General features: G+C 35.9%; 1 protein-coding gene across 5 annotated transcripts in view; it reads right to left on the bottom strand.

Moving 5' to 3' along the window:
* NBEA (neurobeachin) overlaps positions 1 to 13,905 on the bottom strand; it is an 858,254-nt gene that overhangs the window by 117,329 nt on the left and 727,020 nt on the right. For all 5 annotated transcript variants that reach the window (XM_048847621.2, XM_048847613.2, XM_048847638.2 and 2 more), the window contains one exon: positions 7,961 to 8,073. In XM_048847621.2, the coding sequence (XP_048703578.1) occupies positions 7,961 to 8,073 (113 nt within the window). The remainder of the gene's footprint in view (positions 1 to 7,960; positions 8,074 to 13,905) is intronic.

Raw genomic sequence — 13,905 nt, 5'->3', positions numbered from 1 at the left:
TGAGTAATCCCTAAGGATCAGCCTTATCTGATACAGATTGCACTGCAAGGCCTCACAAAACATTCTTGAAAGAGAAGCATGAACCATTCCCTAATCTCTTCCAGGCATCTTCTCAACCACTGAAAAAAGAATAAAATAAATATTTACATTTTTATTTTACTCATGTGTCATCAGTTATTCAATCTCTTCAGTCTTTTACAGTTTAGCTCTTGAGTCTACAGAAAATGCTCAGACATTGTTACAGTACATAATTTGCAAAAATCTTTCCTTAAACAATTAATGTCTAGGAAGAGTAACTTATTAAATGACTATTTTCTTTTCGTATTGATCTGACATACTATACATACTATACAAATACACTTCCAGTCACCACAGAATTCGCACTAATGTCTGGGGTCACTTTGTGATTAACTGAATTCTGCAAAAGGGTGAATGAAATAAAAATGTACTGACCAGGAGCAATCTCACTGCTGCCAGTTAGGGTTCACTTCCCAAATCCCTATGGTTATTTGAAAGTTTTAAAAGCTTTATTTTCAATTGCAAGGGTATAGTTGATGATGCTTGTTAACAATCAATGCTCATTCCTTTTGAGAAGCAAATACAGAATGAGTTCGCGTGACAGGATTTTGTATCTTCCATAATGTAAAAGCCAGTGAGAGTTCTTAGTCCACTGTAACAGCACTGGCAAATATTGGGAGCTTCAAATGACAAAGATGTGACTATCAAGGTTTTATTATAAATATGTGCAAGATGGCCTAGTTGGGAGTGAATGTGTCTAATGGTTAGAGCAGGTTGGGAATCAAAGCTCTAGAGTTCTAATCCTATATTTAAAACTGATTTGCTGTTGCATGGCCTTCACCAAATGAATCACAACCTCTTTTGCCTCAATTTCTCCATCTGCAAAATGGGTATAAACACAAGGGGACTTTGGTGAGATTTAAATGATGCTTGAAAAGTATTTTGAAATATTTTAATGGAAAAAGTTATACACTAGCAAGATGCTGTTATTCTCTTTAATGGAGATTTACAACTATATTTCACAGATATATTTCTGATGTGAGCTTCTATGCTTTTGTCACATTTAATGTAAAACGTACTGATGCTTCTGTTTCTCTCAAGCAGCTGACAATATGATTTCCAAGAATCATAGAAAACATTGATGCAAACACCACTGTGCTTCTGAGGTCTTTTAGGCTGAAGAAATGATATTTCAGTTTAGCAATCTGATATTAGATATAAGATTATACACTATTATTTTCATGTCATAAAGAGACAAGCTACTGCTTCTAAAAGATACATGTTCAATCTACTTCATTAAACTAAAAAGTTATGTTCTGAAGACTACACTTATTCTCATCAATATTCTTTTCAGACTTAGAATTCAGCTTTCTTTCAATTACCTTAGGATTCATTGCGAAGGGGGGATCTGAATCACACATAATGTGTTTGCTGAATAAAATGGATAATTTAGGCAAAACCAATTGTCACTTCCTGCATGAAAAACCATGGAAGAGAACTCATGTAGGAATCTCCATGAGGAATCCCTTGTCCCAGAGAGGGAACAAAAAGAATGGAGAGAGAGATATGAGGTTTGCTTCCATGTGGAAGGTGTCAACTTGACTCTCACCCTCTACCCTTTACAGGTCACAGACTGCATGGTGAAAGTATGGGTCAGTAGCTGGGGAACTAGCCTGGTACTCTGAAGACCCATCTTCAATTTCCCACTGCATCACAGACTTCTTGTATGGCTATGGATGAGTCACTTCGTCTTTTTCTTTGCCTCAGTTCTCCATCTGTAAAATGGGGATAGTACTTGCCTACCTCAGTTGGTGGTGCAAAGATAAGTCCATAAATACTTGGGAAACATACAGATTTTGCAGGGGGCCATAAAAGAACCTTGACAGTTGACTTTGTGTGTTGACAATGCCTCCATGAGCTCCGGGGAATATGGCCAACCACCCCTATACCGTTTGAATGACTGTAGCATAAGCTTCTCACTCTCACAAGGCTATTTCTGCTGACCAGTGGAGAAGGCACAGCGAGGGCATGGTCTTGCCCATACCCCTCTCATTATTTCCCTCTTTGGGGATGCTAGCACTGCTGTGAAAACTAGCCTTGAGAAGTTCTAATGCTTGCTGAGTGTAAGAACTGGATAGTTACTAGACTAGATGATCTGTGCAAAGGGTACAGTTTGGAATCAACTTGGAATATGCTTCAGGTTAGGAATCTGCCATTTATTTAAACAAATTTTCTCTTGAAGTAAGTTTCTTGATTTTGCTAACACAAGCTAAAATTTTCAGATGAATCTGCAGAACACTTAATGAAACAACAAAAATATGATTTAACTCCATCTCCATCCTTAGATTTCCTGCCCCAACATGTCTAATAGTCATGCAGAGAGAGATTACACCCCATAGCCAAACATGTGGAGAGGTCCTCCGGACATGGATCTCCCCTCACCGCACAAGAAATGAAGTGAATGGGATCAGAAACTTCCTAGGCATTGTCCCCACCCCAGATTTCACAGAGAGTATCTTTACAGCCCCCATTATCATAGCATCTGAGCATCTCACAGCATTTAATCAATTTATCACTAACACCATCCCAGTGAGTTAGGGAAGTACTGTCTCCATTTCACTTATAGGTCACTGAGGCACAAAGGGATTAAATGACTTTCCCACGGTCACACAGGAAGTGTAAGGCAAAGCTGGTCACCCAAATATCCTGAGTCCCAGTCCAGAGCCTTAGATGCATGTCTAATTTACTAGAGGCTAATTCATTGTTCTGACACTTCATGTTAAAAAATTTATTATAGGAATTGTTACAAAACGGCCATTTAATCTAAATATATTGTTTCCTTTGTTTTATAAAAAGAGTATCTTCATATTTCTTTAACTTCCTATGTTTAACAAACCTCTTCTGCATAGGCTCAGATCAAATAATATCTAATTATTCACTCTACATGAAGAGTTTCTAAAATCTACCAACAAGATAATTAACTATTTTACTACAGCCAAACACTTATCTCTGCAAGTTTGTAAAATAACAGATTCTATAGCCAACCATTTTACTTTTAATGTACTATACTGCACAAAAAACAGGTTGTTACAACCTATTTTAGTCAACACAATTTGTGCTGAATTTTTTCCATTAAAAACAAAGTTAGTATTTGGTTTAATTTAACAACAGAAAATTGCTATTATTTCCTCCATGGCATGTTATCTGGATAATTGACTAATCTCTTTTGGTTTCTAGTCTTTCAACCAGAGTATTGCTGATAAATTTAGTGCTTTTATCCATTGGACATGTTATGCTAGCTCATGTGGTATTTGCCATTCTACTGGCTGTATTTATAGAAGTACATTCCTCACTACAGTAGTGCCAAATTTATCCTCCTATTGGTTTGGTCACTAAAATACTGCTATTATATGGTCCTGACCTACACAGTATCTATTTTACTTATTTATCTGCAGTTCTAATGCATGCAACAATGTGGTATTTGATTGCCAAGGAAATAATACCATGTGTAGATTTAATTTGGCTCAGTCTAAACAGTTGATTTTTTTTAATTGATGTAAAACAACACTTTAAGGTAGAAAATTTTAAAACTTAATTGAAGAATTCAAATGCTAAAAACTACTTTAAATTTATCCAAAAATATAAGCTGTTTTATGACTAGTAGATTAATATATACTTTTCTTACTCCATTAACAACTCATTCAGATTCTGAAGTATAGTTTTGTTCAATACATTAATTTTTAAAGTAAGAAAAGTAAATGCTTAATTTTGTGGCTTATACCAGACTGAAATTTAACTCACTTCCCTGTTGGTGGTATATTTACATGTGGTAAGGGGCAAAATTAAAAATAAAATGAAGAAATTTGTGCAGCTTATGTCTGGTTAGAAAGGCTTTGGCTAACCACATAAACTCCATTACATAGTATACAGACATTTGGCAGTATTAAGTGTGGTTTTCCTTGAAATACTCACACTTTGGTGCGTTCATTTGCATTATTGCATTTAGAAGCCTTGAGGCATTATCACTTCCTTTTCTTAAAGTGGCACAGTAATATGGGAAAGTGGTTATGCTTATCATCATCTGTCAGTCAAACACCTTCCGCATTAACAAAATATAATTTTTCCACTCAATGAATGGGCGTGTGATGGCTCATACACATGTCAATATTAGCAGGACTTTGCCTTACGAAGAAACCATTTTACTTAACAGGATGCATGACTGGAAGTAAATGAGGAAAAATTCCCATTTACACTTTAATGAGCAGGGACAATGTAGCTTGTCAAACTCATGCACTCACTGTAATTTAGGAATAAACATCATATAATTTTACACAAACAAATCACATTAAATTCTAAGTGCTATCCTTAAAGACATTCAGTGTACAATATGACCTGAACACACATTTTCTCATGTGAATACTCACTGCCACTGGTATTTTTGCATGGGAAATCTCAATAAATGAGAAAATAAACAGATCACCTGATGGTTTGGTAGTGAAAAGATAATCTATGTATCTATGACAGCCTCTTTCATTAGCTTTTCATCCTGTCAAACAATAAATATAACCTTTAACCTTGTATATGTAATGAATAAAACTTGAGCCTACACTGTCTAATCAAATGAGGGATCCAATATATCTTACAGCTACAGCACCTTGATTGCTCCCGTGCCCTTTTTTATAAATCTCCAATTAAGCATATAAGGGGGAAAAAAACCAAGGGATAGAAAATTTGACAAAATACTATGAACAAAGAGAATGTGCTTATTTTTAAACTAGTATTTAAATTTAATTGTTTGTGACTGGACAAGCAGTTCTTTAAACGTATGAAGATAATATAATGATAGGCGCTGTATAGCAACCTGAACAATACAGAATGGAAACACTACCATAGCATGTAGGCTCAAAATTATTTTGTTTTCTGGAAATGTAAATATTTAACTATGGTACTAAATAAATGTCAAAAGGAACATGACTTACTATAATACTATTTATACTTGTCACTTATATGGTGAGCAAATTACCCAAATAAAAATGATTTCCCACAAATTATAAAACATTAATATTATATAACATACCTGACTCAAAGTAATCAAAGATATGGAAATGTAAGGTAGCTGAATTTTTATTTCCTTGCTTTTGTGGGTTTGTGTCATATATGTTAAGTGTGTAGCAACCCTAAGTGCTTCCGGAAGAAAATTTTAGGGTATTAATTTCCTACAGGTTTTTTTTTTTTTAAAGGATGGGGACTTGGGCAAGAGGGTTGAAGGCAGACCTGTGAGGAGGCAGAAGTGCAGCAGCTAACAGAGAAGATTTTATCTATCAGTGGCTATGCAGGAAGTCCTTATGTGCCAGCAGGACTGCAGGAATATTTGTTCATTGTAGATTAAAATCTAACAGAAAGGGATAGCTCCTGATGGAGAAGATTTTACGTGTGCCCATCTCCCCATCCATCTGACCTCCCCATCCATGCATAACACATAACCTTTCAGCTGTAATGTGAATAATGACTAAAAATAGCAACTCCATTTTTTTTAAACCCTACCCATTGCACTAGACCTACACAGGATCCATCTCTCTACCAAATTTTGTGGAGACAGACAATGAAAGTAGGATTGCCAAGAAAAAATTTCAGCCACAGTCCAATGACAAAGACTTCCTATTGAAAATGTATGAAGAGGAACCAGACAAAAACTACACAGAATATTCAAAAGGCCCCAAAACTAACCATGTGTGAAATTTCACATTGGCTAGTCAACTACCTTTAGAGAAAAATAAAAATCTATGCTCCATTTAAAGACCATTTTGAAATGCAACCTATTTAGTTGCTACTAGGCGCAACCAGAATAATGTGTTAATGAAAGCTTATAACTACTTTCCTTTTATCCATAAGAACCCCAACATGGTTTGCACAATACATATAGGGATGACTTTTCTACCACTGAATACACCCCACATCTTGGTTGCAATGCAGCAGCCATTCCGCTGCAGTAACTCTATATACAACAACAGGTTTCAGAGTAGCAGCCGTGTTAGTCTGTATCCGCAAAAAGAAAAGGAGGACTTGTGGCACTTTAGAGACTAACAAATGTATAGTCTAAGATGCCACAAGTCCTCCTTTTCTTTTTACTATATACAATGGATTTCAACAGAGGAACTGCTGAGCACTCTGAGCTTTCCCAGTTTGAACTATAGGGTAATTTTAGATTAACGAAGTAAAATTACCCAAATTGGGCAGTATAGGATTCTGGGGTAAAGTATTATTGTAAAAGTGGCATAAGATTCTTTAATGAACACAAGTAGTCAGGGACTTGCTTTTGAATCTCCTCTAAAAGAACAGCACAGCACTCCTTAATACCACAATTCTAATTCACTGATGAGTCACTACTGACTCAGAAAGACAGAAAGAAAAATGAACCTTCTAAATCTGTAAGCTACTCCCTGTAACAACTATGTTCCTTGATTGGATCCCATCCAAATATGGACTCAATCAGACCTAAATTGTTTAAAAAAAATCTCTTGAAACCACACTCTGGAGTAATTTCAGTGCATTGTCCTATGCAGGCTGCTGCATGCTGATGCAAGTATCAGGAAAGCAAACTTAGAGATTTTGAAGAGATGAAGATTCTTATTCATATATTTTATCATCATCATAAACAATACTGAAAAGTGAAAAACATTTTCACTTGCTTGGGAAGGAACTGACAAACTGGTACTATCAATGCTGATATCCTAATATTGTAGATTTTGTTGTCACTCGTGATATAAATTACAGTCTCATTATATACTTGCAGAGAATTACTTTGGAAATTTTTAAATAATATTGTAAAAGAGCAGAGTGCCCTGCATAACCTAAGACTAGACCTCAACCAGTTCATTTAGATCTGGCTTTTTTTAATTTAATTTAGGTATTTATGTTTTTAAAGAAAAAATGGGATTATATGCGGGTTTACCATTGAATAGGTCCCTCCAGCTGCTTTATCTATCCATACATGCCAAGTGCAAAATTAGTCTAGACATGTCATGAGAGAAGGCTTCCCAACAAGATTACAGTATTTCTGGCTTCTAGAGGTACTGCAAGGAAAGTCCTTCTAGCATTTATGCTTCCAATCCCCTCTTAATCAAGGAAATTCAGAGATGCATGGAAATGAAATAAATATTTAAGAGTTAACTACATGTGTGTCTAGAGATGTTTATTTCTATTTATCTTTCTCTCATTTTGTAAAATTGCTAATAAAATATCTTTTGTTTACAACTATTTGGACGAGATCTTGATATCTAGGAATACACAGAGCTACCCTCCTGTAGTCAATCAAAAAAGGATATAAAAACACCACAATATAAAGATTCAGTATAAAACAGAAAAGGCTTATCTAGGTGACATCCTAAAAGAACAAATTTTGTGCCATAGAAATTGCCTTCTACTTAGGAAATTATTTTGTCATTTATTCTTTTAGTGTGCCATGTAATGGCAGCCAAGGTAAAGATATCTATCTTTATAAATCCGAACCTAAAATAACACAACTGCAAAAATAGTTCTGACACAGGTGCCAAATTTTGTCTTTAACAGGGCGTGTTGGGGATTTGATGCTTGCTTTCCTAAACCTACATTTGAATTTTTACCCAAGTCCATTAGGCTGAAAACCACTTTCTTTTTATATTTACAGAGGTTTAATATGTCTCAAACTAGTTTTGCCACTGCTCTCATAAAATACCCCAGACACCTTAAAAAAAAGTTCCCATTTAAAACGTATTTGATATAACAAAACAATACCAATCTTCAACAAGAAAAAATATCAAAATAACTTCATGAGCCTTTATAAAATAATTATCTTTTCCTGCCAAACATATTAATTCCACCTATTTAGTAACAAAAATTAAAAATATTCTATTTCATTAAGAAGGTTGGCTAGATTTCTTTAACATAAATGCTTGAAAAATACCTTTGAAAGATCCCTGAAGTTGCCTGGTAAGGTCAGGTCCAACTCTTCTGATTCATAGTTTGTTAACACCCATGGAAATACAGGGTATTGGTTTAGATCATTGTACGTTCGTCCTAATGGAGAAAAAACAATCTCGTAAAAGTTATGAAATATTGCCCATCTATGCTACTGATAAACAATCTAGTAGTAAATTATCTTTATATTTTTTGCATCTCCTAATTATCTGCTATTATATTAATACAGTTATCACCTGAAGGCAAAAACATGTTCCCAGTTGCATGTGTGTGAATGAAAATTCAGAAGACAGCAGCCACATAGGTTATATATAGGAAGAAGAGAATAATGTTCAGAGGTGGCAAAAAACCAAAAATCACATGCCACTTAATCCTATTTGATAGCCTCCATTAATGACATTCTACAACATTCTTAAACATCTGTTGAAATTTAAAGTTGAAAGAATCATTTTTGTTTTCACATAAGTGTATCAGTTATGAGGAGTATGATACAGATAGTAAGTAACAAATAAAAGAAATGGGTCCAAGCTGCAAAGTTCAGAACTGGATCTAGTCTTTTCCAAAGTTTGGGAGTTTGAATCTCAGATTTTGAGGTTTGGGCCTATCTCTCCTAATATTGTTTTATCCTAAGGTTTAACTACACTCCATCTCCCACGATAGTGGAGGGTGCCCTTCCTGAGAAACAGGTGAAATTCCACTGCAGTGGTGGGACTGGGACTGGAGGTAAGTGTGGCACACTGCCTGCCCAGCGTGAAGCCCTGTTCTCATGAGTTTTTTACATAGTAGCTCAAAGGGAGTAGGAAATCTGCAAAGAGCCAGGAGGATCTGCTACTATGCAGATTCTCTTATCTTCCCACCACTAGGTGTGTATCTAAGCCCCATGGAGGCTCCTGCAGCCAGCAGGCTTAAGTAGCTTCTGCAAGGCAGCTCTGTGCTTGCTTCTCAATTCAGGGACAACTGCATGCCACTCCTTGACCCCAATATATGTCCAGCATCCAGCCCATCTACTCAGGCTGGGTATTAGGCTTGTGATGTGAGCCTTAATAAATTATATATTATCCTCTACACGTTGGACTTAAAATCATGGAAGAACATTGTGGAGAACTATCTGGACTACATACACAAAGTAATGTCAATACCATAAACTATAGTTTAATCTAAAGTATTGAATGGAAGGAGGGAAGGAAGGCGGGAGGGAAGGAGGGTATGTATGGGTGTGCATGAGCGTGTTGTAATCCAAGTTATCAACCAAACTTGTATTACAATAATGTTGATCTGGGCACGGTGGCAAATGAGAACAGACACAGGAATGGATTTTAAGCAGCAGCCCACATCTTCATTAATCTTAATGCAGGGGAGGAGTCCTATCCTCCCTGTCACATGTACTCACACCCCAGGCACTTTAAGTGGTTCCAGTGTGGGGGTTACAGGTACATATAACCCATAATTCAGAATAGCTTCTCATCTGCCTATCCCAGGACTCAGCTCGCTCATCTGAGACCTACCACCCTCACCCCCAATTTCACGAGTGGGACAGAAGGTATTAAGGGGGACCTCATCTTGTGAAGATCAAGATTTCCCCATAATCCACAAGCACGAGGCCGAACAGCAAAATCCCAGGTCTTTTACTTTTGGGAATCATTTAATCATCACACTAGAAACTGACCACAAGTTGTGACGAACTGACGCTGCTACCACAAATTACTAAATCTTTATTTCTATTTAACTTAACTGCTCCTCAAGGATGCTGAGGGAGAGTGGATACTGAAACAGAGCAAAAAAAAAAAAAAAGACTCCACATGGCCAGGGTTAGGGTTTAAACTAATGAAAGGAGAGAGCCAGGGGCCAATCAGCTCCCTTTCTCCCCCAGCTGGTCAAGGAATAGCTAGAACCTCTGGAGGAAGAGGGTTCCTGGGTTCTCCCCAGCATGTATTCTCCTCCTCCCATCATCTGGAGCTGTCACCACCAGCCCCATCAAGTTTCCCATCTGTTGAGATGGGTGGGTGGAATTTGTTTTAATGTTGCTTCCTAACTATTGTCAAGATTAAAAATCTCCTAAAAAAGACTGAACTTAACTCGAACTCCAAGGCATCTCCCCCAAATCTGAGAAACAAATCCCCATTACCACAAGTAAGTAGTTCAAATTAGCAAAAGCACTTCATAGATCCAATTCATAAAAATAATTTGCAGTTAAAATCCATCAATTGAAAATTCTGAATGAATTGCCAACTAGAAGATGGTAAATAGGAAAGAACCTTATATCCACATCAACTAGTAGTTAGTAGTAGTAAAAAATACCCCTCAATTATAAGAAACATTAAAAAAACAAGTCCCTTAATCCTGCACCAGCTACCATATTGACTTACTGAGAATCACATAATATGCAACGTGATTCTTTAAAAAAAAAATCATGTAATAAATATGTGTGTGTGTGTTTGTATTAAACTGACAGACTGAAATAACCTACGTTAACAATTCCCAGTCCCGCTGCAGATTTACAGCCCTGTCTCACTAACTGCTTCCTTCCAGATTCTGGACAGATTCCTGGGGTACAAAACCCGGCACAGGGAAACACAGGCTTCCTTGTTTTGGGCAGTTCTGCAGAAAAATCATGTCTGCTTTAGTGAAATATAAAACTTTCATTGCTCCACAAACACCCTATTTTTTCATGGATGTTGATGAACAACAAGCATTTCTCTATTTTTACATACAGTCTCATTGATACCAGTAAACGTTGGCATTATTAACAGGTTTTGTGTTATTTTGTACCTTTAATGAATCAGTGTTATATCAGCAAATATCCAATTAATTTAGCCACAAATAGAAATTGGAAGGGAATATTGATCTAATACCTATATATGGGCAATGTATAAATAAAGAAGAAATAAATGCAAATATAATTCTCACATAATCTCAACAATTACTACATCCGTGAATATATGCTCTGATAAGACTCCTAGAGCAGATGAACATTTATCAAACATATGATTCAAGGAGCATACAAGAATTTACCAGCATAAAGGAGAGGGGGAAAGGTGTTCATTGGCTAAAGCACAGGAGTGAGTATTAATAGTTTTAGGTTTTTCCCCCCTGTCTTTGCCAAAGTTTTGAAGTAACACCCTGGTATAGTTGCTTAACTTTACTGTGCCTTCATTTTCCCCATTTGTAAAATGGGGATATTAATTAATAAAAAAGGTTTAATTAATATTTGTAAAGCTCTTGGAGATCCTTAAATGAGAACACAGGAACATAAGAGTGGCTACACTGGGTCAGACCAATGGTCCATCTAGCCCAGTGTCCTGTCTTCCAACAGTGGCCAATGCCAGATGCTTCAGAGGGAATGAACAGAACAGGCAATCATTGAGTGATCCATCCCCTGTTGTCCACTCCCAGCTCTTGGTAAAGCAAACAGAGGCGAGGGACACTGAGAGAATGGGGATGCCATTGATGGACCTATCCTCCATGAACTTATCTAGTCTTTTTGGAAACTAGTTATAGTTCTTTTAAAAAAAACTTTTTGGAAACTAGTTATAGTTTTTTTAAAAAGGTGCTGTAGAACTGCAAAGAATTTTATTATTTTAAAATAAATGCGCTGATGTTGCTTTCCCATATCATAATATTGATTGAAGCCAATGGGACTACTTGCATGACATAGTTAGCAGTTTCAGCCTGATGTTGGGCCATCACAGGAATCTTTCTCCCTGCTTTCCTCTGAAATCTCTGTACTTCTGTACAGGTTGTTCTTTCATAAATGAAGAAGAGCATAATAATGCCACATCATAAAGCAACTCAAGGAGCAAGACTATAATAAATTATAAAATATTCAAAATAAAATAATGTAACTATTGAATACATAAATCACTCATATAATTTATTCTAACATTTATTTATACATATTCACTGAGAGGTAGTATGGCCTGGTGGATTAAGCAAACAATCGTAAATCAGGAGACCTGGGTTATGACTTGCTGTGTGGTTTTGGGCAAGCTACTTAATCTTTTTTTGTTTGTTTCTGAACTATAAAAAGGGGAGGATAATATTTCTCTCTCACCCTCTCGCTGGTGTATCGTATTAATTAGTTAATATTTGTAAAGTAGTTGATTATATAAAATACTATATAAACACTAACCATGGCTGGTATAAATGTTGTTATTTATAAAAGGTTATTCAATATTCATTCAACAATTTTATACTATTAACATATAAAATAAATTGGGTAAATGAATGTTAATATACATTGTGAATGTAGACATAGTATGTACAGGATGTTATAAGGTACTGTATTTATGAATATCTGGATGGACAACAGTGATTTAGTGGTATTATGGGATTATATATCCTTAATTCTAAACATGCATAAATATCACTGTTTTAACTCCACAAGGAACAGTTTCCTGATTGGTTTTGATTCTCCTATGATCATTTACTGACTATAAAGAGCAGACAGTGTTTCATCATAATACCACTTGTTCGGTGTTTGTACACAAGCATTGCCACTGTTTCATTCCTTAGTTGAATAATTATAAAACATAAACCTGTACTGCTTTTGGTAGACATTGTACCTTTTCAGCAGCTGCAGATTTTTCACTAGCTAAGCTTTTAGAGATTAATGTTAAAGACTGAATATTAAATATTGCAAGCCTATGACACTAATCTACTTGAACAATAAAACTGAGGCACAGTAAATGAGATCTCAGAAATACTGGATATGTTTCTTCATTAAAAAAAACTTTTTAATTAAACCATCCAATTTAATGTTTTTATATGGCACTTTAGTTTTGAAGGTAAAGTGATCTAGAGACAGCTGACAAAGAAATTATAACTGCAATTCCGTGGTGAAAATGTTAATGACAGCAAAATATTGTTTAATTAGATGATTGCAGCATCTGGATTAACACTCTTTAAGAGCGATGTTCCTGTGCTTGTCTGCTTCTTCACACTTTACAGACATTTTGTCATCTCTAGGTCATTAGGAAAGAATTTTTAATGATTTTTCTAGAAGCAAGCAGTTCGAGTTACATCTAATTAGATGACAATAATAAGCCCAGCACATGCAGTATCTAAATATATACATAATTAACCAGTGAGGGCTTGTACATCACAGGGTAAAAAAGTGGAAAATGCTAAACAGGAGAAAAAGAGGAAGGAGGTAGAAGTTGGTCTATGTTCATTACCTGAATGTACCATTTTCCCCCACCAACTTTCAAAAAAGAATAATCCCCAGCCCTTACAGGAAATCATTTAAAAGAAACTCTGTACATAATTACTCCGCATATTTGTTAGAAGCCATGGCATACAGGGATTTTTTTTTAAATGTAAGGTAATTTACATATTTCAAAAAAAGCAGAAATCAGTTAAAAGTCTGGGAATTAGATCTCAAATTTAACACGTTAAAATCTGGGCACCACAGAGAGACCTCAGCACAGATTTGTAGATATAACACTCGTTCTCCCCAATTCTGATTATTGTATCTGACTGTTTTTTGATTATTTTAAAGGTTCCCCCCACCTATATTCTTACCAAGTGAGAATAGTAAGAAAAGACCTTTTTTTTGTATCACCTAGAGTGTTCAGTTTACCCACATTCTGTTAATATATCACAAGGCCTTTTTTCTGTGAATTTGGAGAAAGAACACCAAGTCAATTAGTATAGTTACTACTCCTTCTACAGCTTCAAAACTAAGGAATCCTTGAGAAGGGGGTAGAGGGAGTTTGGCCAGGAAGGCTTATGTCTACAAGACTAGGACAAAAACCAGGGGCACAGAGAGTATAAAACTGAGATTGATTGATAAATAACAGAGTGCAGTGTTTACCTCTGGGGAAAAAAATCCAAACTCCCTCAAAAAAAAAAAAAAAAAAAAAAAAAAACCAAAAACCAGAGCTGTAAGGATGATGAAATATGCTCAAGTCAGAAGAGAGGGCAGAGAAGAGG

This window comes from Caretta caretta, chromosome 1 (genome assembly GCF_965140235.1).
Source record: "Caretta caretta isolate rCarCar2 chromosome 1, rCarCar1.hap1, whole genome shotgun sequence".
Taxonomy (NCBI): domain Eukaryota; kingdom Metazoa; phylum Chordata; order Testudines; family Cheloniidae; genus Caretta; species Caretta caretta.
The sequence above is the reverse complement of the archived record's forward strand: the minus strand, read 5'-3'. Positions and strand labels throughout refer to the sequence as shown.